Genomic DNA, 23461 nt, shown 5'->3' with positions numbered 1-23461 from the left:
TGTAGGTAATTTGTACACATTTACGGAACTAGTAGTAATGATAGTTTTTAAAATAAAGTGATACTATTTATTTTATTTTGAGCATTCATCATCATTCCACAACAGTTAAATTTATGAATTTTAGTGAAATACTACAAGGGTACTACGTCAATAAATTCATATAAGTTAGAAATATAATGATGTGAAATTGGTAAAACGTACGCTAAATAATGGCCCGGGGTCATAATAATCAACCCCTACTGGCCCTACTACCTACTCAGATCCCGATAATACTTTCCCGAATTTGAAATTTTTTGCTGTTTAAGACCATCTTACAAAATAAAAAAGTCGGGTTGCACTCCGGGAGTGCCGGCAGAAGTGAAAACTTGATTATTAACGTTCAGCATGTTTGATATTTTGGATTTTGGAATGGTATCCGTCTTACGCATGGAATATAAGGGCTAAAAAAAACCGTCTTACGCTTTTTCGATCAGGCCACGTGTCCTGACGCGAGTTCAAGATTTTATACCCAACGCCGCTAAAGAAGTTTTCACTTCAATAAATTTATTTGGAACACACGCATTATTCACAATATAATAGAATTGATACTATAGTAGTGACCACTTAGTGACTCAGGAAATAAAATAATACTAATAAACAACCTATCTACCGGAAAATTTGATTAAACTTTAAAAATCAGCTTTAGCCAATTATTTTTATTTTTAGACCTAGCTAGGTACCTAGTTTGGTTCTAATAAAGACAAATTAAAGCAGAAAATTAACGACAAGATTAAATAATTTGGAAAACACCGTCTTAATTAGGTATCCAATTACAACCTCATTATTAATTAGTGATGCGACTAGACAGTAGCGAATCACTGAAACGGTAAATTGATTGACTTCAGAAGCTTATATCTACTAAAAATATTATCAGGTGCAGAGGGTATGATAAAATACCTGAGGCAGTAGGGTACTATGTATGATATTGTTCTATAATTACACATATTACTCATAAATTAATGCGTACCTAATAATTATAATTTATCATAAAATGTGGCATTGAAATAATTTATGATAATTTTCGCGAAAAAATTCCTAAACCTCGCCAATGGCATTGTTAATTAGTACTGTAGCAAAGCAAAAAATCGATAACGTCTTTTATCGATACATTGTTTAAGCCTGATTATGTTTGGAAAATTGTTTATATTTTCTTTTTGTTACGGCTATTTCCGCAAAGGGGTTATAAATAAGCACCCATTTGGATTGGCGCCCAATCATTCTTTTGTTTTTACACAAGTTGCAGGTCACCATGAAAACCTTTGTGCTCCTCGCTATTTTCGCGGTATTAGCTATTCAGGTAAATTTTTATATAATAATAAATATTATGATAAGTTAAAGTAAAAAAATAGGTACAATAGTATTTTTATATTTTTTGGTTCTTTGCAAAAAAGGATATTGTCGCAAACTAGCCGCTTGTCGTGGTGACGAACAGTATCAAAATTACCCATGTTACCTACTACCATCTACTATAACAGTTATAAAACTTTAATAGAATACTAGAATACTATTCAATAAATTGGAAATATCTCAAATTCAAATTACTATCGATACGGGATTGAATCATGTCTTTTTAATCAAATTATCACATATTTATTTTATAAAACTGAGCATTCGGCTTTCTCAAAATTTCCAGCGAAAAAAAAATTTCGTATAGTTACTAGTTAGTTAGTAGCCTATAATATTATTTGCTTTTTTATCGTTACCTAGCTATGCTCTTCCTCCCATCACCACTCGCCATCGCACGAGCACCACACGAAGCCGCCGACCACGCCGCACGTCCCCACGACCACCACGGCTGACCCTCCTACTACCACTACCACCACGGTAATGTTTTAATTATCTGTGCTTATTTTATAAAATGCAAAGTTTGTGTTGACGCTTAGACTTTGGTGGGATTTTGATGAAAATTGTTGTGTTGTTATATAACGAATATAATTTAACACATAAGCTAGATGCTGGAAATTCTAGCTTCTGCTCAATGCTCGGGTTTTTCCCCGGGTGAAGTTGCAAGGCAGAGCTTATTCTATTTATATGACAGAAAGTCATTAACATTATAGTTATACCACTAATATCTCAAGAACTGCTGAATCGACTACACTTATTTTTGAATTACTAAATCATAATATTTGATTTTTAATCATTATTTTATCCAATACAGCCGAAACCAGAAGAACCAGCACATCATCCGTCTTCTCAACACGATTGACGACCTTCTCCGAAAAACCACAGATATAAAGGCAAAACCAAAGTACCTACTAAAACCAATGGTATCTATTATTTAAATAAATAATTGCATTTAAGAGCCTTCATTGTTTTATTTACGAAACAAATAGAATTTTTAAAGTAATTTATTTATTGTCCGTATTCTCCTACTCCTACCGTTTAACCGTACTAAATCAAATCTAAAATCACCAACAACATAACATTTATTTGGTTGCTTAGGTTAAGTTGCAAGTCAAAATAAAAGCCGAAAAAATTTATCACAGTTTATTTCAAACAGCCTCTAAACTACAATTTTGTTTTATAAATCATAATCAAGGCGCCGTAAAAAACATGATATCCTGTACACTGCCTCTCGCGGGCACGTCAAGCGCACCAAGAGTGACAGCGGCCGCGCTGCCCGCGCGCATGCGCGACGCTTGCGCGTTGACACCCACGCCGCGGATGTATAGCGTCACCTAGCGGGAGGAAAAAAATAATAAAATGATATTTTATATTTAGTTTAATAGCATTCAAGTGCTTTATAAATGAGAAATTTTTAAAGAGTAGAAAAAAACGATATAGACCGGACTCTCAGTGGAGTTTCGTTTGCAAAAATCGCGGACCTAAATCTGACTTCTGATATATATTGTATAGATCCCAGACATCCTATAGACAGATGTTGCCAACCAGTTTTGTGGTCCCCCTGCCCGCACCCCGGTAATTAAATATGGCATACAAAGAAAAAAATAAAAATTTCCAAAACATGCCGTGTGGGGTATCAAATGAAAGAGCTTATTGAGTAGATCACGAATATATAGCATACTATATACATTTCTTACACTTTCTCTAAGATTTTTTAGAAAATTTACGAAAATGGTCCATTTTTGAGTTAACTTTAAACCACTATAGATTGAAAACTCATGAATATATTTTTTAAATTATTATTTTAAATAATTAACAATAGTCCATTGTTTACGATTCAATATTTCGTACAGTGAAATAGTTGCATGGGGGAGTGGGGGGAGCATTCAAAGATGGCGAGTATATTTTCAAGTTCATATAGTATATAGTTATTTTCATCAAATCCACCACATAGCTCACTTATATTATATTACGAACTATTGAATCATAAACAATGGACTATTGTTAATTATTTAAAATAATAATTTAAAAAATATATTCATGAGTTTTCAATCTATAGTGGTTTAAAGTTAACTCAAAAATGGACCATTTTCGTAAATTTTCTAAAAAATCTTAGAGAAAGTGTAAGAAATGTATATAGTATGCTATATATTCGTGATCTACTCAATAAGCTCTTTCATGTGATATCTCACACGGCATGTTTTGGAAATTTTAATTTTTTTCTTTGTATGCCATATTTAATTACCGGGGTGCGGGCAGGGGGACCACAAAACTGGTTGGCAACATCTGTCTATAGGATGTCTGGGACCTATACAATATATATCAGAAGTCAGATTTAGGTCCGCTATTTTTGCAAACGAACATCTCCTTGGAGCCTGCTCTAATAACCCGGTGGGTTTCGTCCCGTCAAGGTGGAAGACGCGGTTTCGAATACCGTTGCGTGATCATTTTTTTTTTCTATTCATTAAAAATTTCTAAAAGTCACAACCAAGTAAGTCGAAATATGGCTAAATAGCCTCATTTATTGTGCGTTAATTTGCTGTTTATTTATAGTCAAAGGAAATTCAAAGGAAAGTCAAAGTCAAAGGAAACAGTAATAGACAATATTGCCCTCTATCGGAATACAGAGTAATAATAATATTCAGGACTACCTATTTAAAACACGTAGCCTATGCAGATCAATACGTCTACTTTATACTGTATGAATCACAAGGTTAATAATTATAACAAAATAGAGGTCCGGCCCGGCTTCGCCCGTGGTACATATTTCGCAATAAAAGGTAGCCTATGTCCTTTCTCGGGTATCAAAATATCTCCATACCAAATTTCATGCAAATTGGTTCAATAGTTTAGGCGTGATTGAGTAACAGACAGACAGACAGAGTTACTTTCGCATTTATAATATTAGTATGGATAGATTCAATACTTATCAAGGAACCTAATTACGAACTTTGCTAGAATATATTTTGATTATTTTTCACCTGATGTGGTTCATGCGAGCTCGGTTCCCCCGAGAGCGGGACGGAGCGTGGTTCTCGTATTATGTCTTTCCTTCTCCTTTTGTTTGAACGTCGACTTTCGTGACGCTTTCGGGTTGAAGTTATTGGTCCACCTAGAATTAACATAAAAAACAATGGAGAGCTAGGTCAATAAAAATATATTTTAATGGTCTGAATTTAAGTGACCCACAAATAAATGTTTAAGAATAATATTTAATTGTAGAAGTAAACAGCCACCGTAATATTTTTAAGATCCTTTTCAAAAATGTCAGGATACAGCCAAATCAATAAGTTACAAAAAAAAATATTCCTACTTAGGTTAAAAAACTCTGATACCTACTACTACATTAAAATTTCACTATTTTTGAGCTCACGACTGCTTATTTAAGATCAATTAATCAAAATTTTATTTAATATAGTTAGTACCATCATGACTATTTGCTGGCAGTGGCAAAGCGTGTGACGGCTTCTTCGACAACGAGTTACGTCGATTTTCTATCAGCCGCTGTAGACCTTCAAGTGCATTTTGCTTGTTCTATAGAAAGGATATTATTTTATGAATGCCTATTTCGACTTTTCAAAACAAAAAAAAAAGACGGGTTGCACTCCGGGAGTGCCGGCAGAAGTGAAAACTTGATTATTAACGTTGAGCATGTTTGATATTTTGGAATGGTATCCGTCTTACACTTTTTCGATCAGGTCACGTGTCTTGACGCGAGTTTAAGATTTTATAGGTACCCATTACAGAAGTGCTCAACGCTGCTAAAGAAGTTTTCACTTCAATAAGTGTAAGTATAAGTTTGTTGTAAATTCGCTTAATCTAGAATCTATAAATTAGCTTGGTAATAAATTATAGAGCTTAACTTTATGAATACTATCTGTTACCGATTCCCTATACGAATACGCCTACATTCTAAAACACTGTTTTACCTACAGAATTAATTGTCCTTCAAAGTCAAACATTTATTCATTCAACCATACTTCCTTCAGGAATGCGTTTGAACGAATTTTGAACTCAAAACACATTATTTAACATTTACCATCGGTTCGGAAAGTACCTAGTTTCTAAAAAAGAGCCTTTATCTGAGCCAAGAAAATATTGGTTTATACCTAATGATGAAATATAGTACTAAAACTTACCCTTATTTCTTCTAAAATAGGTTCAAAAGCACTCGGGTCGGTCGCGTCTTTCACAGCTTCGTAACTCTTGTACAGCTTTCTGTCCGACACACGCACCGTGCTCTCCAGCTCACGAACTTCTGTTTTGAATAAATAAGAATAAGACATTTATTATAAATAACAGAGAAGTATTTACGCTGTACCTTCTCCAAATCAACTACCTAAATTCACAATAGATAATTGATGTAAAATGAATGTCAGAATATGTAATTATTTTTTCTGAATTTTAAGCAAAATTATTTTTTTATAATCATCTGTTTTGCAAGCATCTAAATTTTTAAAATCGATTAAAAATGCATTACAATTAAAATTGTCTTATTGATTTCATTTATCAATTATTCTTCCATATCAACATCACAAGCTAGGACAGAAAACACACTCACAAAAATCTTCTACTAGTAAAAAAGTGCTAAATCTCACCAACATCCCTCATCTTAGCGAGTTGCGTCACAAGCTGTCCGCGTTCGCACCTCAACGCCTCGCGTTGTACCGTAGCGCGCTCCGCCGCGTCCCGCGCGTTCCTCGCTTCGCTCGCGAGCGCCGCTACTTCGCGCGCTTCACGTTCGAGACGACGTTCTAATTCGCTGAAAGAAAACAAAATTAATGACGATAAACATATTGCAACTTGTAAAACTTATAGATACTTTTAAATACAATAACTACCTACGTGCTGTAATAAAATTTTATTTTAGTCAATCAGTTGTTCCGTTGTATTATAATTTATTATGCGTATGAGTAAACATTACATTCATATTGCCTATTATTAAATCACATAATTTTTTTTATCGATTTAATCCTAATATTTTTTATTCATTTTGCAGACCAATTTATTGATGATCTGTTCTTGCAATATACCTACATCTATAATAATAGTTTTTCCACTACCTTGGATATTCGCCCGTGACCTTAGCATATGACTGTATGTTCCTGATGACTTCAACGAGGTGATGCAACTGGTTGCAGAATTCTGGTAATTGCTCAGGTGTCAAGTATTGGCCTCCATATCTAAAGAAATTATAAAATTAAAGAGCCGAATTTTCTAATAAATAATATATTTAAATCCAATTTGATCACGTCAAATTTTCTTTAACTAACAATTTTTCAAAAAATCCCACGTAAATCGGACCAGTAGTAGTAGCATTCTGATTTCTGTAAATGTATGTAAAAATAAAGATCAAATGTTTTATAGAAAATGCTAACGGTAACTTTAGTGCATATTTTTGTGAGTTAGTAAAACGTCTTTTCAAATATTATATGCAATGATACCGTAAATCAACATTAGCGGCAAACTGCGTGTAATCGATCGTCGAATTAGATACAGTGGCTTTAGTGCAGGTCGGTTCTACATCGTCTTCCGTGCCGCTGCCGCAGCCCACACTCTCGCTCATGCTGCATTTGAAACCATTTTATGGAAAAAATCAAAATTAATGAATTATGAATTATTTCTTAGTAGGTTACCTATTTAAATAAAGATATACCACATTGCATCAATAGACAATAAATTAGTCATGTACCTACACTCATTAAAAATGTTAATCGACTTTAATATTTTTTGCTCAGATTATAATTTTAAAAGGGCGCCATACTTTAAATTGGTACGTACTTAGTCAACTAAATAAAATAAATAACCTAACGTTTTTAAATTCATATATTAATGAATTATAATACGTAAACAATATGCATATATAGGTACTCTGTCCATTATATTATTTGCTTTTTGACAGCTTCACGCCTATGTATAATTGTATTGTCTATGTTAAAATGTCATACAAATAATTATCGTACTTCATGGACAGGTCCCGCCCACTTAGTGATGCCTACACAGAATTATTCAATGATGGATCGATAGATTAAAATAATCGATAGAAATACTCTGTAAAATATATCCGATACAGAAAAACTCTTCTATTATGTTATATAATTTAAACCTAAAGACAACCAAATTGTAAGATAGAAACCAATAAATAATAAAATATTAGTTTAGTTTAGTTTTAACATACAATGCATAGATATGTGGTCTTATTATTACATATCTTATTAGTACGTTTACGTTGTAATTATTATTTACGTACCTGATTCGAGTTATGATAATATTTTGAATTTATAATTGAAATGGTATCACAATCGATAATCTTTTGAACATCACTTCTGGTATCACCCGTCGAGCTGTCAAAAAGCAATTCTTATAGTGGACAGACTATAGTCAATCAAAATCAAAATATCATACCACGAAGAACTAAAAGAGAAACTGTTCTTATCCAATGATGTCCGATGTTCGCCGCGCAGCTTGCCGAGCAGTCGGCCGAGCAGGCGCGACTGCCGCCCGCCCTCCATTGCTTTGCTCTGGTGGTTACCCGTTGGATTGCTCTGTTTTGTTTTAGATATAAAAAATGAAAAAGCACAGAGTATTCAGAATCTTGCGAAGGCTCTGGGCACAGTACAGAGCTTTCAGAGGCTTGCGAAAGTGATTACGCTACGCAACAAGCGACGAATTATATCAGACAATTTGTAAGTATCAGGGAGTTTAAAAATAGGTATCACATTATATTCAGCAAGCATCAATTATTGTTAAATGAAAACGTAAAAGTAATGGCAAATCCCGCAAACAAGCATGATAAAGCACTTTCTTTAATTTATTATATTATTTTCTATGCAACTTCCAAATACAAGGCTTTGATTTTTGATTCCTATTTTCCTGTCTTTCTCATATAAACTTAAATGTATATAAGTTATTACGTACTTACGAAAGTTGTAGTAGATTTTAAGTTCAGTAGGATTTTGTTTTTGTTATGGATAAGTCCATTTTATTTGTGAATTTTACAAAATAATAATGACTACATTTTTTGTTGCTTGGATGCTGTTGATAACTGCACATCAACATGACAACTAACAAAAAGTATTTAAAAAAGCCAAGCAAAAAGTATTTTTGATGGTGTGTCAAATTAATTGCAACAAAATTTATTCTACATTGTTTTAAATATTTCGTACTAGCGGTCCGCCCCGGCTTCGCCCGTGGTACATATTTACGTTTTCTCTACATAAAAACCATCCTCGTACTTCAAGGAATATAATAAAAAAAGAATTATCGAAATCGGTTCAGCCGTTCTCGAGTTATGCGCTTACCAACACATTTTGCGATTCATTTTTATATATAAGAAAGATGAATACGTGATAATCACACTGTTCTGTGAGGATAATATTTGTTAAACTTATGAATTATTTGAGTTTGTACATATTTGCAATACAACAAACAAAAAACAGAATATTTAGTTTAAGTTTAAATGCGTTGATGTGAAATAGCAACATCATAAATCAATTCATCCATTTATCAATTCAATTATAGCTCTGCTCCGGTTTAACATCATAAATAAAACAACTCATAAAATTTATAGCATTTAATTCATATAAAAATACATTGTTAACATACATAATCGCACTGCCTTGCGGCGTAACTTATCAAATTGCTAACGGAAAATTTCTTAAGTACAATCCTGTGATACACACTTCAGTCGTGAACTAGCAACATTGCAAATATTCATACAATTATTATAGCTCGATCTTTTGATATGATTTCATTAGCGACGATTGTTAATCATTAGATCGTCCATTCATAATAAAAGTAAATAATTACCGAATTAAAATAAAATTAAACTCATGCACATCGTAACAAAACCATATCGAAACGACCCATAAGAACCTTACAATAAAAAGGCCTACGCGAAATTCGTTAGTACCTATAAATTTTTGTGACTACAGTACATTAGTCTAATAGAGCCGGCAATATTTGCCATAGTTTGACACAAGCGAAAAATATAGATTAAAATAAAAATTAAATTCTTCGTGTACGTAAAGTATTATATAGTTTGAGTAAATAAACGCGAGGATTTACACAAGCGGAAAGGCATGGGACCACCGTCCTAGCACGTGGCTGGCCGACTATATGTAAACCTATCTTCGTGACCACAACAATCATACTAACTTCACTACAAAATGCGTAAATTTGGCACATTTTGTCAACACACAGCTGTGAACACCCCAACAAATACTTGGGTGAATTATTAAACTCCGTCAACACAGCGTTTCATTCAATCAGTAACAAAGATATCGTCTACATATAACATAATGTAAGGCACAGTAGAGGTCCCGGGCGTTCCCGTTTTACCAGAGGCCGGAGGAGAAGCCTCCGGGGGGCACTCGCACTCTCTTGGGGGCTTCAGTCTTGGGTTGTTCTGGTGTTTTGGGGCTCTCCTTGGGCGCGGCTTGCACTGGCGCGGGTTTCGCTTGCTCGGGCTCGACTTGCGCGGGTGCGACTTGCGCGGGTTCGACTTGCGCAGGTGCGACTTGTGCGGGTTCGGGCTGCGGCGCCGGCTCGGGAGCTCCGTTTGAACCGTTCTGAGTTGGAGTCTCAGCTGCAGTTGGTGTCTTTACAGGTTCGTCGCCGTGTCCTAGAATTATTGAATTAATATATGAGTGACAAGTTAAGTAATATAGGTAAAATAACAGAAGTAACTTTTATCAAGTGATGAATAAGTTTGGCGATTCAAATATCTGCTGTAGCCATTAAGAACAAAATGTTTCTATAGAATTTTATAGCCGACATCAACAGTAGATTACTTCAATATAGGATTTATTATTAACTCTTAAAATTTTAAAGTTTTCCCTTACAATTGAAACAAACTGGGATGGGATTATCCTATAGACTATTATTCCAAAGATAATTTAAATCATCGCTCACCAAACATAGCCCCGCTAGCGGCAGGCACCTGACGTCTGCCGCGGGGCGGCTCGGGCTCCCCGCCGAAGATGTCGGTGTGCCCGCCGCCCGGGGGCCGCAGCACGCGGCTCGACAGCCGCGACCCGTCACCTAGCCCTACGTTGAACGATGTCGACGTCATTGTGTAGCTGCAAGTGTTCGCTTTGTTAGATCGCGACATTAAGGCTGTGTGAGAAAAGGAAGAGTAGAGTAATGAATATGATTAGACAATATGAGCTGCGAAGGAAAGAATAGATAAAGCATCAATTAGGAATACACATGATTAGATAATGTTAGATATGAAAGATCGTGTGTGCTGAGCACACGTGTCAGAAGTGAAACGCCTTTAGCAAGATTCAAAGATACCAAAATCCATGTCGCCTTACTCCTGGAGGGGACGGTATTGACGCGATCTTTAAATGTTACTCTCAACGCGCTTAAAGAAGTTTCACTTCAATAAAACGTGACAGAAAAGATGTGCTGCATACCTAAGTAGAAAAAAAAAGATAGTATAAAGCATGAATAGAGTGAAAATGATAATCCCATTAATTTTAGAAGAATAAACACTGTTAGATAGACAATGAAAGATAATTTAATGATTTTCATGAATAGTGACAGATTTTTGTTTAAATGCGTTACGAAAGATAGAAGAGAAGTGAAGAATTACAATGTTTCTTATATGTATTATAAGAATTAAAAAAATAATCTAGACAGAACATGGATATTGAAATATTGAAGATTTCAACTATTTTCTAATATTATTAGAAACGTATAAAAAATGAAATTCCAAATGTTTTTTTTTTATATTTTATGTAGGAATTCTATTAAAATTGCAAGGTGTAACCAACACGATCCTTGAAGCCAAATTATTTTCCCGTAATAGTATAACCGCAGACTACTGCAGAAGAAGTCAATGACATTTTCAATGACACAAAATAATTACCTACAGCTATTTTTCCTGCATTACCCGCATGCAATGTGCAATATTTAAGTATTCCGTACAAATTATAATTAAATTTATAAACTAAAACGTTTATAATTCTAAAAAGGTTCTTTAAGAAACACTTATGACGGTTTACTTTTCTAAATTATGCAATTCAAAGAGCCGTTTCTAAAGAGAGGAACTGAAAAATTAAAGATCTTTGATATAATAAACCTTAGGAAAATTTTATTTAAAGTGACGTAGCTTGAACAAGTATTTAATATTTGATTTTACTCGTCTTAACGGACGATCACATAATATACTAGCTGTGCTCCGCGGTTTTACCCGCAGTGCTCCGCTCCTATTGGTCTTAGCGAGATGATATACAGCCTTCTTCGATAAATGGGCTATCTAACACTGAGAGAATTATTCTAATCGGACCAGTAGTTCCCGAGATTAGTGCGTTCAAACAACAAACAAACTCTTCACCTTTATTAACCGACTTCATAATATTAGTATAGATTATTCACCTTTTAGCTTAATATTTCTTTCCGATTTTAGACATTAACAGAAACCCTATAACAATCACCTTATTTTGCGAATAGGGACATTCAATATCCGTTCAGTAATCCAATTTGTACATTGGAGGGTAGTTTTGCTTTCAATCGTGTGGCAGATTTCCAAGAAAAACTTCCAAAGACACGAACATAATGCAGATGAATAAATTTTGCTAATAGAGACAAGATTAATTGCTGTAGTTCACTTAACTATCATTACTTTCATCTTCATTTAAAGTTTAAATTTAAATTTTAAAGCAATTCCAGAGCTAAATGTAAGTAAATGAAATATCAACGATGTTATCTAATAAAAATTGAAAAATGTAGAGCTAATGGAAGAAATTTTCATTAAATCAGAAGGCACTCAAGCTAAAAAACTCTTTGTTTACTTCACTAATCATTTTCTTGTTCTACGAATATGAATCTAATCAATACCTCATTATATAGAAAGTCATACACCCACGAGGCATTTTCCCCAATTCCCTAGATTCATGACCATCGACAACAAACAACATAGACATACATAACTACTAAATAAAGCAGACAATGACACGAATAGAGCAATTAAAACTATAGAAAGTCCATTACCGGCGCGTGCGCACATCCTCCGAACAACAATATTACAATAGCGAATTCTAAGTATGCTTGCGTAGTTTGTGCCTTGTGATTCACGATTCATTATTATAGATGAATGGAAACATTGATTGCGATATCGTATGACAAGTCCTGTATAGGATTTTGCAATGAAATATGGTGTATGTATTTGTATAGTTCCGAGTAGGTAGGGATAATTGGAAACTGCTATTGAATAAATTGTTCTAGCAATTGAGTCTGATTTTTTTATGTTAAGTCTTATACTTATTCTTTTTTATTTTATGATAATTTTTAAACACGGCTAAGTTAGAGTAGTAGTGGAGATAGTAGAGTAGTAGGAGAGTAGTAGTGGAGTAAAGAAAATATTTGTCGCTTTTTCTTCTAAAAAAACACGGTATAAATGGTGACAACTCCATAAAAAATTTAATCATATCCACGACTAGTATATTAGACCACCGTTACCCACATAATGGTGAATGCAAACGCAAATTAGACATTTCGGACACAATAAAATGCTAAAAATGCCGTTATTCATCGAGTAATGAGGACTTCATTATTATGAGTCAATGTCTTCAAGTTATAAATAAACGGTTAGAAGAAAGATAAGAGTCATGAGATTAAATACATAATAAATCATTGTATGATGGACAATAACATAGCTTGCTCGGTAGATCACTTTTCATGTTATCACGCGAAGTGGTCCAATTAACAAATTTACTTTCTCTGTTTTTACTCCTTTAAGTTTTCTTGACGAAATAAACGGAATCACTTTTCCATTTAATTGTCGGCTGATAGTCATAAATCATAATAATTGTTTCTGAGACACCTTGTGTTGTAAGTACTTGTAAGAACAATAACAGTAAACTTCTTTTAAGACTTTATTTATCGAATTATTTATAAGTTTTACCTTGTTGCAGAAATTTATTAGAAGACTTTGGAAATCTTACAAAACGTTGGCATATAATGACGAATAGGTACAATTCTTAATCCTTCGTTATTTGTACTCAAAGTGTACTCACGTAAAATAAATACAAGGATTTACTAAAAGGCAAGCTTCAAGGAATTATGTACAGAATTACCTTTGCTAAGGGTTACTATGGCGAACCGGTCTCAAAGGTGTCTTGTAACAAAATACTAGGTAACTTGTTTTGAGTAGATTACCAGTGTTATTCAGGCCTATACATAATAAAGGCAAATCTACAATATTATTGAGAAGAGATACGTGTGTATTATAGACATTTTGCTATTCTCTAGAATTCTAGTTGAGCCATATTACGATAAATCTCTCAGAAATGCCATTCTACAGTATTTATATTTATATTTTATATGTATACTAGCTTACCGCCCGCGGCTTCGCCCGGTTTGTCTAAAACCTATTAAATTATATACTAAAACCTTCCTCTTGAATCACTCTATCTATTAAAAAAACCGCATCAAAATCCGTTGCGTAGTTTTAAAGATTTAAGCATACAACGGGACATAGGGACAGAGAAAGCGACTTTGTTTTATACTATGTAGTGATATATAGTAGATATGTTGAATCAGGCTGACCATCTGCATCAGTCCTATGTCCAAGATTCATCAAAAATGCATTATAATATTTACGTTAAGTTTTTCCTACCATAATATTGATCATATAAATGTGTAGGTATCAGTAGGTACGTGCAAGGAAAACTCTAATGAGATGATGAACAACTGCGAATGCTTATCGTACAGATTTTTTAAATTACATCAACAAAATCGTGATGCACAAACTTTCGCACACCGTATTATTGGTAAAGACGAGTGGGCGTTAGTTTTACTCGACCAAAATATTTATTACACAACACAAATTTGCAATCTGACACCGTTTTGTCAATCTACCCGTATAAATATCGTTACTATAGTAGAGCCATTTTAATAGGCAACATTTGACAGTTCAACAAAATTCAACAACGTAACCTAGTAACGACAACATAGAATAACATGATATTTCGTTTTGTTAGAACTGCACATTTGCTTAACTTTTTTCAATTACGATTACATATTTATTATAATAATGACCGATATAAGTAATTTTAGGATTTGATTTTACTGATAAACCATTCTAAACATAATAAACAATTTCTGATTTAAAGAACTGACGTCGCTACAATTTTGTGTCAATAAACCTTTTTTCTTTTTAAATACCAGAGACGTTACTCTAAAAATCGAAATCAGACATCTAGAATCGAATGCATTGATTACTTGGGAATAAAAATTATCATAAATTATTGACATGACGTGTTTCAAGTTCGATTGACAAATGTTTCAAGTCCGTATCGATTAATTCACTTTAATCGATGTTTTTATGCAGGTTACCACCCTATGAAGATAAAATTGATAGACGTCAAATGTTGCCTATTAAATTGGCTCCACTATAGTTTTGCATTTCCAAGTAAAATCAACGTACAGATAAAAATATTGAAAATCACAACTGCATTCAGATAACGATCACGATGCAATTTTTTAAGAATCATGAGCATAGGCGATCCTCACACTGCCCCGCATCACGCTGCATGTTGCATGTCGAAGCACCTACGCGCGTTCCTGCGGGAGTGCAGATCTGCATCATCGTGCGGGTTTTTTGCGCACTCACGCGCGTAGGTGCGTTTGTAGATTCACGCACGGCGGCTCTCATTTATTCGCCGTTCTCTGTGGTGGTCGTACAATACTGAGCATCACGACGCGCGGCACTGCGGGTTCGGTGTGCCATACCTTGCGTCTCGCCCCGCACCTACGCGCGGGGATGCATGTTTCTTCGCGTGTATGCGCGTGATCCGCATGTACGCGCGTGGTTGCATTTTCAGTGTGTTGGACTGTGCGTGTTTTCTATACAAACGGAGATACTTACAAGTAACGTTAAACACGCAGTCACGCAACATGCAGCGTGGTGCGTGGCAGTGTGATAATCGCCTTAAGGTAACCGTAACGGATAACTAGACAGACAGACTTTCGAATTTAATCATTAGAAAGGATAATGTTAAACAAACAGTTATCTTAGTTCGACAAATTGGACCGGAACGGTTTACAAATCAATTTATGCAATTTTATCAGTACTATTACTGCAATTTTAACTGTATAATTGTCACATACGATCTCACGGTATTGCAAGCATTGTTGAGATACGTTTGATTTTAAGAAATCAAATCGTGTGAAATTTATAGACATAATATTGAGAATTGTTATTGCTACCTATTATTATATTTACGAAGGCTAAGTATATCTTTAGATTGTAAATCGCCTAAACAACATGAAACCTAATTTTAAACTCCGTCTAGTAAATCCTACAAATCTTCGATATGGTTAGAATATTGGCTGCAATTATTAATTCTTTATCCTATGGTGGACTTAGTTTTATATGTAACTAACTGTTCCCCGCGGTTTCACCCCCGTGGCTCGACGTGGTTTTTTTATTTTTTACAAACAAATGGATCTGCGAAATCCGAATTATATGCTTAATAAAATAAATTTAACCAGACTTCGTTTACGTAACATAATATTGATTTCAGTGTACTTACTCTAATATTAGTAAATATTTTCCTACAAACATTCTAACGACCAAAGCTAAACTGGATTAATCCGCTTTTATGACATAACAATATACTTATTTGCCTTACGATTTTACGAATGATGTCATCGCACAAGCTAGTTAAGGTCACGAATTAGGGAATACATTCCCAAATCGATCCCTGACTCATAATTCATTTAAATATTTTTAAGATATCTCTATAAAGTAAAAATAATTGTTCGTTGAAATCCCTGGAAAAGACGTTTTTGATGGAATATCGATAGAACAGATGGTAAGGCCAGTGAGTAAAAAATAATAACATGTGCTTTGCATTCAAAATGCTTAACGTTTTAAAAGTTTTGTGCACAATGAATCAATGCTCTTGTTTGGATTTGATCGATATTTTCCTTTATTTCAGTCCTACTAATATAATATAATATTATAAACGCGAAAGTTTGTAAAGTAAGTAGGTATGTTTGTTTGTAACTCTTTCCCGACATACTATACTGCAACTGGTCGAATTTGCAACTACACTTGTATATGTTAGGTACGTCAGAATAACTTCATTTTGCGGGTTCGTCCACGCCTGAAACCGAGCGGCACAGCTAGTGCAATATAGTTTTAATTTTATTCTATTAAATAATGATTTAGCCGGCTGAACCTAATTAAAGATTTATTTATTACTAATAAATAATGCGTACACGGAAGAATTATCGCGGATGACAAGTCTAGACCGAGCCTAAACAGTAAACTAGTGACGCAAGGGTATCACGTTACCATATGGGGAAATGAGGATTTGTAACGAATATTTATAAGAAAGTGAAAACACCGACATGTATAGAAAATTAAACTAGTAATATTATAAACCTGAAGAGATTGGTAGAACGCTATAATATCAAGAAGTTCTGGGCTTAGCACCAGAGCACCATAAATGTTGAGACAAATTGTGTTTTATGACTAATAAACTGGGGTAGAAGCCTTTGAAAATAATGAAAAGATAAAAAAAATCGCAGTCGGATGAAACCCATTAGAAAAGGAGGGGAATATGACAAAAATGTAAGGAAAAATAAATTACGGTCAATCCGAGTTCGGGAAGCGGGAGGGGGGAGCTTTTAAGAGAAAAAAATGGTTTCTCTCGATTTCCGAAAAAACTACAAGTCCTATAGAAAAAAGTTCAATGGCAAAGTTGTAGGTAATTAAAAGTTCTACAACTTTTGTATTTACAATTTATTCACATAACCTCAAAATTTAGGTGAAAAATTCAAAAAACCAAGTTTTTGGTCTTTTATTTCTATCTACTTCAAAAAATTTTTTTTTTCTACGAAATTTGGTGGAAACTTACTTTATTATGTCCCAAATACACTGTAATTTATTTGATTGAAAATATTTATTTTTTCGCCTTATTTTGAATTAATACCAAAAAAACAACCTAATTTTCAATCGAAAAGTCACCCGTCAAAATATCAGCTTTTTTCAAAAACTTGGGGTGTCTTTTATTCATTAAAATCTCTACTTTCATATGGTGTAAAAAAAATAAACACCACCATAGTAAATGTTCTCAGGAAATGTATACAAACAGTCTGAAAATTAGCTTTTACTAAATCAGGCACACTTCTTGAACTCTATATCTTCTCTTGTATCGGCTTTTCGGTAATATTTCAAAAGAAAAATAATTATCTATTCTAAGTTTAATATTTTACAGCATATTCAAAAGCAAAATGATGTCGATAAAAACATTTCAGGTAGTTCGAGAAGTGTGCCTGATTTAGTAAAAGCTAATTTTCAGACTGTTTGTATGCATTTCCTGAGAACATTTACTATGGTGGTGTTTATTTTTTTTTACACCATATGAAAGTAGAGATTTTAATGAATAAAAGACACCCCAAGTTTTTGAAAAAAGCTGATATTTTGACGGGTGACTTTTCGATTGAAAATTAGGTTGTTTTTTTGGTATTAATTCAAAATAAGGCGAAAAAATAAATATTTTCAATCAAATAAATTACAGTGTATTTGGGACATAATAAAGTAAGTTTCCACCAAATTTCGTAGAAAAAAAAAAATTTTTGAAGTAGATAGAAATAAAAGACCAAAAACTTGGTTTTTTGAATTTTTCACCTAAATTTTGAGGTTATGTGAATAAATTGTAAATACAAAAGTTGTAGAACTTTTAATTACCTACAACTTTGCCATTGAACTTTTTTCTATAGGACTTGTAGTTTTTTCGGAAATCGAGAGAAACCATTTTTTTCTCTTAAAAGCTCCCCCCTCCCGCTTCCCGAACTCGGATTGACCGTAATTTATTTTTCCTTACATTTTTATCATATTCCCCTCCTTTTCTAATGGGTTTCATCCGACTGCGATTTTTTTTTGTTTCAAAAATTATCTACTCTAGTCTATAAGTACAATTGTTGAAAAATGAATCATTTTAACAGAACAATTTTTAAGCAATACGAAAGTTACTCTGTCTTCATCTTTGTTATCAGAGATGGATAATTCATTCAAGTTGGATAAACGACAAGAAAAGTTTAGTTGAAATATGAAGAGCCACAACGGCGGAGAAAATGTAGAAGCATAAAAAAGTTGATTCCCCGATTACACATTGAAACTAGACTTCAAATGAAGACCTACAATATACACTACATGTACATACAATTAGTACTCCTTAATATTAAGCCGAATAAGTAAACCACGCGTGGGATTTAATGCAAAATATAGCGGCTTACTACTATGGTTGAAACATCAAGGTTAATTATATGTCTAGCTTAGCTTATTTGTCTGGAAAAATTATAGAGTAAGTTATTCTTTCAGGCACTCTTTAAATGATAGTTAGGTAAATCTATAAAACTACGCAGCGGATTTTGATGAGGTTCTAATAGATAGAGTGGTTTTAAAGAAGGTTTTAACTTTTAGTGTATAAGTTTTCCACAAAGCTAGTACCTACATACTATAATTTTTTTTCAATTCAACATATTTTTTTAACATGCTAAGTTTAGGTTAGTATTGTACATTAATATGGGCATGTATTTCTACAAAGGGAAGTGTTATCTGGCATCGTTGTAATGTTAATTGACCTAGTCAGATCTAGTATGGATGCAAGTGGTGCTTACGAGTAGAAAATAATTACGAACCTTGAGAGTACATTGCACTTCCTATATAATATCTTTATTTTATCTACTTATGTTTCAAGTAGCCATTTGTAGTCGGATAATGATTGTACAGGCCATAAATAGAACATTTATAAACAATGACTCTATCTTATAATTTTTATAGATAGTTTCTTACAGAACTAATTAAAATGAAAAATCTGATAAAATATGTAGTCAATTGTCTGGGAAGATTAATGGAATTGGTACTGGTTAAAGTATAATTAAATTAGGGTCATTTGATTCAATAGATAACTTCCGACAAATTCATCTCTTCACAATATTACGTGTAGGTACGGACAAATCCCTCAAAATAACATAGAAAAAGATAGATCATGTGAAACGAAGCCTTATTGCATCAAAGTGATCTCTCCCAGACTCTCTCTCGCATAAGCGATTACTGCCGACTAATATAGGGATAAAAACAAAACGGATTTACAAGAGAACGTAAATTAATAACGGGACATGCGAAAGTGTTTTGTTTTCCTTCAAGTCGAGACCGAGACGGTATCTCGCTATATTTTGGCACTTTATGGCTATTGACCTCGATGTTAGGTGGAGATAAGCCTACTCGAATACGCATATATACATACTTGGTACTGAATATAATGAGCTACAGTGCTTATGTTAGCAAGATTTTAGATAAAAGAAATACCTAAGTTGTTTTACTTCAAGGACTAAAATAATAGTTTGTCTCTATTGCTCCAGAAAAAAATCTACAGTAGCATCCTCATCATATGAAATACATGTTATACTATATTCGTCACACGACGCGACTCAAATAGCTAAAAAGTCATTGGGTATTTTTAGGCATGGTTATTTGAATATCTATGTGAGGTGAAGCTTCCTTCGGGACATTATTTTACAATCTCGCTTAATAAGGAAGCCACAAATTTTTATGACAATGTCTTTATCTTCTATGATACGACTCTAACAACTTTCCCGTGATGTATAATAGTTATGAATCACAGTGAGACATGGCTGTGTAGACCAAAATCAATACATAATTTACGTCTATTGATTTATCATTAACAACCCTTCGGCTAGCCAGAAAAAACCCCGATGACACGACCGCTAATTACAGGAAAAACCCCTGGAGCATACTAATCATCCCCTATTACTCATTGGTCATGTGAAACCATACATGGACCCTATTTTGACAGGGCCGGATTAGGGCAAAGCTCGTAAAGTTCTACATTTGGTCCTCTTACCTAGTTTGGAAAACAAAACGTTATGCAATGTTTTCGGTTACAAATATGTGTACATATAAATAAATATGTACAACTATCATTCATAAAATACATAGAAATATGTAGAACAGGCCCACCAGAATAGGTTTGTTCTCAACAATTTAACTAACCCGTTTACGTATCATATGGCGTATACCTGTGTATGTAAATAACAGTCACAGTAATCATATTAGTCTTATCTAGATAGAAACATTAAATAACTACGTACGAGAAGACAACCATAATCCATTTAGTTTCAAAAAGGATTACGTGTCTTTGGGGCCCCAAAGCCTTCAGGATAATGGGGTGCCTACAGGACCGTATTTCGTTTACGAATAATCCGGGACTGTAAGTAAATACCGAATAATGCAATACATATCAGATTACTGGTTTTGCAAACCGCAGCCTAGGCAAAACATTGAATCGATCTGCAATCACACCATTAATGGTAAAGGATTACCGTTTTTGACTTAACATATATATTGTCTATTGTCTCAATGGTAATTTATGTGATTATTGCTTCTATGAACATTGCAAAATGTCGATACGCCTCCGAGTATTGCAATAGACTTGTTTGAATTCAAACTGTTGCATTTTGATAAAAACTATAGGAATTTATAGATAGCAGTGTTAGGTTGCTGCCTGTCGTCAGATAATGTTAATATATAAATAGTTTCAAATATTAAAGGTGGTCGCTCCTAACACTTTATCCTTTGATTATTCTGTCTATTAGTCTGTTTTCTTGAGTACCGGGTAATCATAGTAATTTAATTCATATTTAATACTGGATACTGTAATGTATAAAGTATAAACAAAATACAATATTGCATTAATAAATTTAAAAAAGCCCTACGAGCTGATTTTGGCCATAACTATACCAAAATGTAAACAAACAAAAGTTTGCATTACGTCAAGATGTTTAAAAACTTTATACAAAAAGCTTCTTATAAGCATCGCTATAAATCTTTTAACATTGTTAGAACTAAAAATAACCTAAACATCAAGGCAAAGGGTTTGAGAAGTGTGTTTTAATTATAGTTAAGTGAAGGAGAAATAGATCAAGTGTAACATTAACTTAAGAGCCAACAAAACGAGTGAGATGTTATTATAATATATGATGTTACATATTATGTATTTTGTAAAATTGTAAAACTGACATGATTTAAAAGAGCAACTATGGAGTTTCTTGCCGGTTCTTCTCCGTAGATACTGCTTTCCGAATCGGTGGTACATTTTAAAATATGTAATGACGTTTCAAAAGTGCTTCTATAAGAAGTCTAATTGAATAAATAAATGTTTGAGTTTGAGTTTGTTTGAGTTTGAGAGAATTAAAAATTAGGTTTTCTCATTATCTATTGCTGCAAGTTATTGTCTCAAGCCTCCCCGTAGAGCGCAACAGGGATATCTGCAGCTCGGGCCGAAAATACAGGAAGGAAAATTACACAAATTCGTAGTCCCATGTTTCCTCCTCCAATACTGGACTGATTTAATTACTTTTTTCATAATTTAGTAGAGAAAAGTATAGGCTATGTTCCTATGTTTTGCTCTTTTTATATAATGTTCAAAAGATAGTTTTATAAGTATTTTTAGAAAATCTGTCCTATTTCTTATGTTTTGAAAGATTTTCTCAATGTTCTTTTCTCGCACTGATCTACAAACCACAGCTTTGGAATCTGTTCCCGTTAATTAAATAAGATTAAAATTACCTTACTTATTAACGTTTTCACAAATAGTTTACTAGATAAACTATTAAAATTAATGTAAACAACATATTCTATATCTATATATAAAACGTTAATAAGTAAGGTAATTTTAATCTTATTTAATTAACGGGAACAGATTCCAAAGCTGTGGTTTGTAGATCAGTGCGAGAAAAGAACATTGAGAAAATCTTTCAAAACATAAGAAATAGGACAGATTTTCTAAAAATACTTATAAAACTATCTTGACTAAATTATGAATCATATTGCAATTTACTATAAAGCTAATATTAAAATTTCTATAGAATTAAAGAAATTAATTTTCCATGTAGGGCAATAACATTAAACAAATAGTGATAAGATATGCTCAATCGATGAAATCACCGAAATTTTCACACAAATCCTGTCATAACATTATCATAACAACAATATGAAATTAATGTGCAAGGAAATCACAAGAAACGGATAAGATAATTAGTAACGTAAATAATTTTGCCAACCTTATCAAAAGTGCATTGAAAATGTTAAATAAATACAGTTTTTAGTAATATCGTTTAAATTATTCATGCGTTAATAACTAACGGAAGGACAAAGAGTTTTAACAAAGAACGGGGAAAGCCATCCAAAGTTAGCGTAACTATTTGACAGCGACCAGTCATCGCAGCGGTAATTCGTATCTAACGGTGAACATGAGCAAGAAAACTTTGATATAATGCAATTTATCTTTGCAAATATGCTAAAACGCCCATACAAACGCTAGAGTAGCGGAGCTCATTGACCTCAAGTCTTGAAAAATAACGGCCCTATCAGATGCTTTCCGGCCGGCAAATTCGCGATATACCACATTATCAATTATCGTATCCGATAAATCTTATTCAGTAAACACTTATATATGTTTTAACAGTTGGTAGACACACTTTTTAAAGTAACAACGTATTTTAACACAAGAAAAAACATTACTCACCTGCAAACGATCACCTTCTTTTCAATAGAATGAAATTAAATTGATGCTGAAAAGGGACGGCTGACGGACATTGACATTTGACGTGAGAGTGTTGCAAGTACTATGAATTTAAACTGCAAGCAATGGGCCATAATATTCTAGTGCATAATAATAATACTTTACTAATATAGAATATCAAAAATATAAGTTACATAAAAATAGTTTAAATAGCGACTTGAAATGCCCTTAATCAAAGAATTATAAAACCAAATAATTCTAATCAGCCCGATTAATGATTTTATGTTGAACGAAATCCATCATCATAATATTTCATTTAACTATTTTATGAGACATTTTTCAGATAATAATCCACATTTTTGAATGACCGCAACTCAAACGTGAAATCTTGCTCACATTAAGAATATTATAATTTATAATATTAAGCAGGAAGCAGTTGTGCACAAGCACTTTTTTAATTTTATTATTTAATTTAATATTTTAAATTCAGATTGATTTATTAGACGAATTGA

General features: G+C 33.3%; 2 protein-coding genes and 1 long non-coding RNA gene across 4 annotated transcripts; 1 reads left to right on the top strand and 2 right to left on the bottom strand.

Annotated features, from left to right (window-relative positions):
- Nucleotides 1-1132: 1132 nt before the first annotated feature.
- On the top strand, nt 1133-2294 carry LOC149479656 (uncharacterized). Its single transcript, XR_016317246.1, has 3 exons — nt 1133-1336; nt 1747-1863; nt 2198-2294. It is a non-coding gene; the product is annotated as an uncharacterized LOC149479656 (long non-coding RNA).
- Nucleotides 2295-2570: 276 nt separating this feature from the next.
- Nucleotides 2571-7895, bottom strand: LOC149479655 (uncharacterized). Its single transcript, XM_089708131.1, has 8 exons — nt 7789-7895; nt 6828-6950; nt 6447-6566; nt 5982-6145; nt 5523-5641; nt 4809-4917; nt 4365-4495; nt 2571-2717 (listed from the first exon to the last, which is right to left on the bottom strand). The coding sequence occupies exons 1-8, from the start codon at nt 7893-7895 to the stop codon at nt 2574-2576; spliced, it is 1017 nt and encodes a 338-aa protein (XP_089564257.1). The 3' UTR covers nt 2571-2573.
- Nucleotides 7896-8941: 1046 nt separating this feature from the next.
- LOC149479654 (uncharacterized) lies at nt 8942-23067 on the bottom strand. 2 transcript variants are annotated; one of them, XM_089708122.1, is made up of 3 exons: nt 22953-23067; nt 10297-10463; nt 8942-10006 (listed from the first exon to the last, which is right to left on the bottom strand). In XM_089708122.1, exons 2-3 carry the CDS (start codon nt 10454-10456, stop codon nt 9720-9722), a joined length of 447 nt encoding a protein of 148 aa, XP_089564248.1. In that variant the 5' UTR covers nt 10457-10463; nt 22953-23067; the 3' UTR covers nt 8942-9719. The 2 variants fall into 2 exon arrangements, with proteins under 2 accessions (XP_089564248.1, XP_089564247.1); XM_089708121.1 differs by having other exon boundaries at nt 10297-10500; nt 22953-23042.
- Between the last annotated feature and the right edge of the window lie 394 nt (nt 23068-23461).

This window comes from Colias philodice, chromosome 20 (assembly GCF_061535455.1).
Source record: "Colias philodice isolate Cphi_HAF_F1 chromosome 20, ilColPhil1 Martin Lab GWU primary, whole genome shotgun sequence".
NCBI classification, from domain to species: domain Eukaryota; kingdom Metazoa; phylum Arthropoda; class Insecta; order Lepidoptera; family Pieridae; genus Colias; species Colias philodice.
Note: the sequence above shows the minus strand (reverse complement) of the source record. Positions and strands in the feature narration are given on the sequence as shown.

Excerpts from the sequence above, each read along its gene's own strand:
- LOC149479655 (XM_089708131.1), bottom strand. The coding sequence starts at position 7,895 with ATGGAGGGCGGGCGGCAGTCGCGCCTGCTCGGCCGACTGCTCGGCAAG. Across the intron at positions 4,496-4,808 it reads GCCAGCAAATAGTCATGATG|GTGGACCAATAACTTCAACC; the intron begins GTACTAACTATA and ends TGTTAATTCTAG. Across the intron at positions 2,718-4,364 it reads GCTCGCATGAACCACATCAG|GTGACGCTATACATCCGCGG; the intron begins GTGAAAAATAAT and ends TCCTCCCGCTAG.
- LOC149479654 (XM_089708121.1), bottom strand. The coding sequence starts at position 10,495 with ATGTCGCGATCTAACAAAGCGAACACTTGCAGCTACACAATGACGTCG. Across the intron at positions 10,007-10,296 it reads CGCTAGCGGGGCTATGTTTG|GACACGGCGACGAACCTGTA; the intron begins GTGAGCGATGAT and ends CAATAATTCTAG.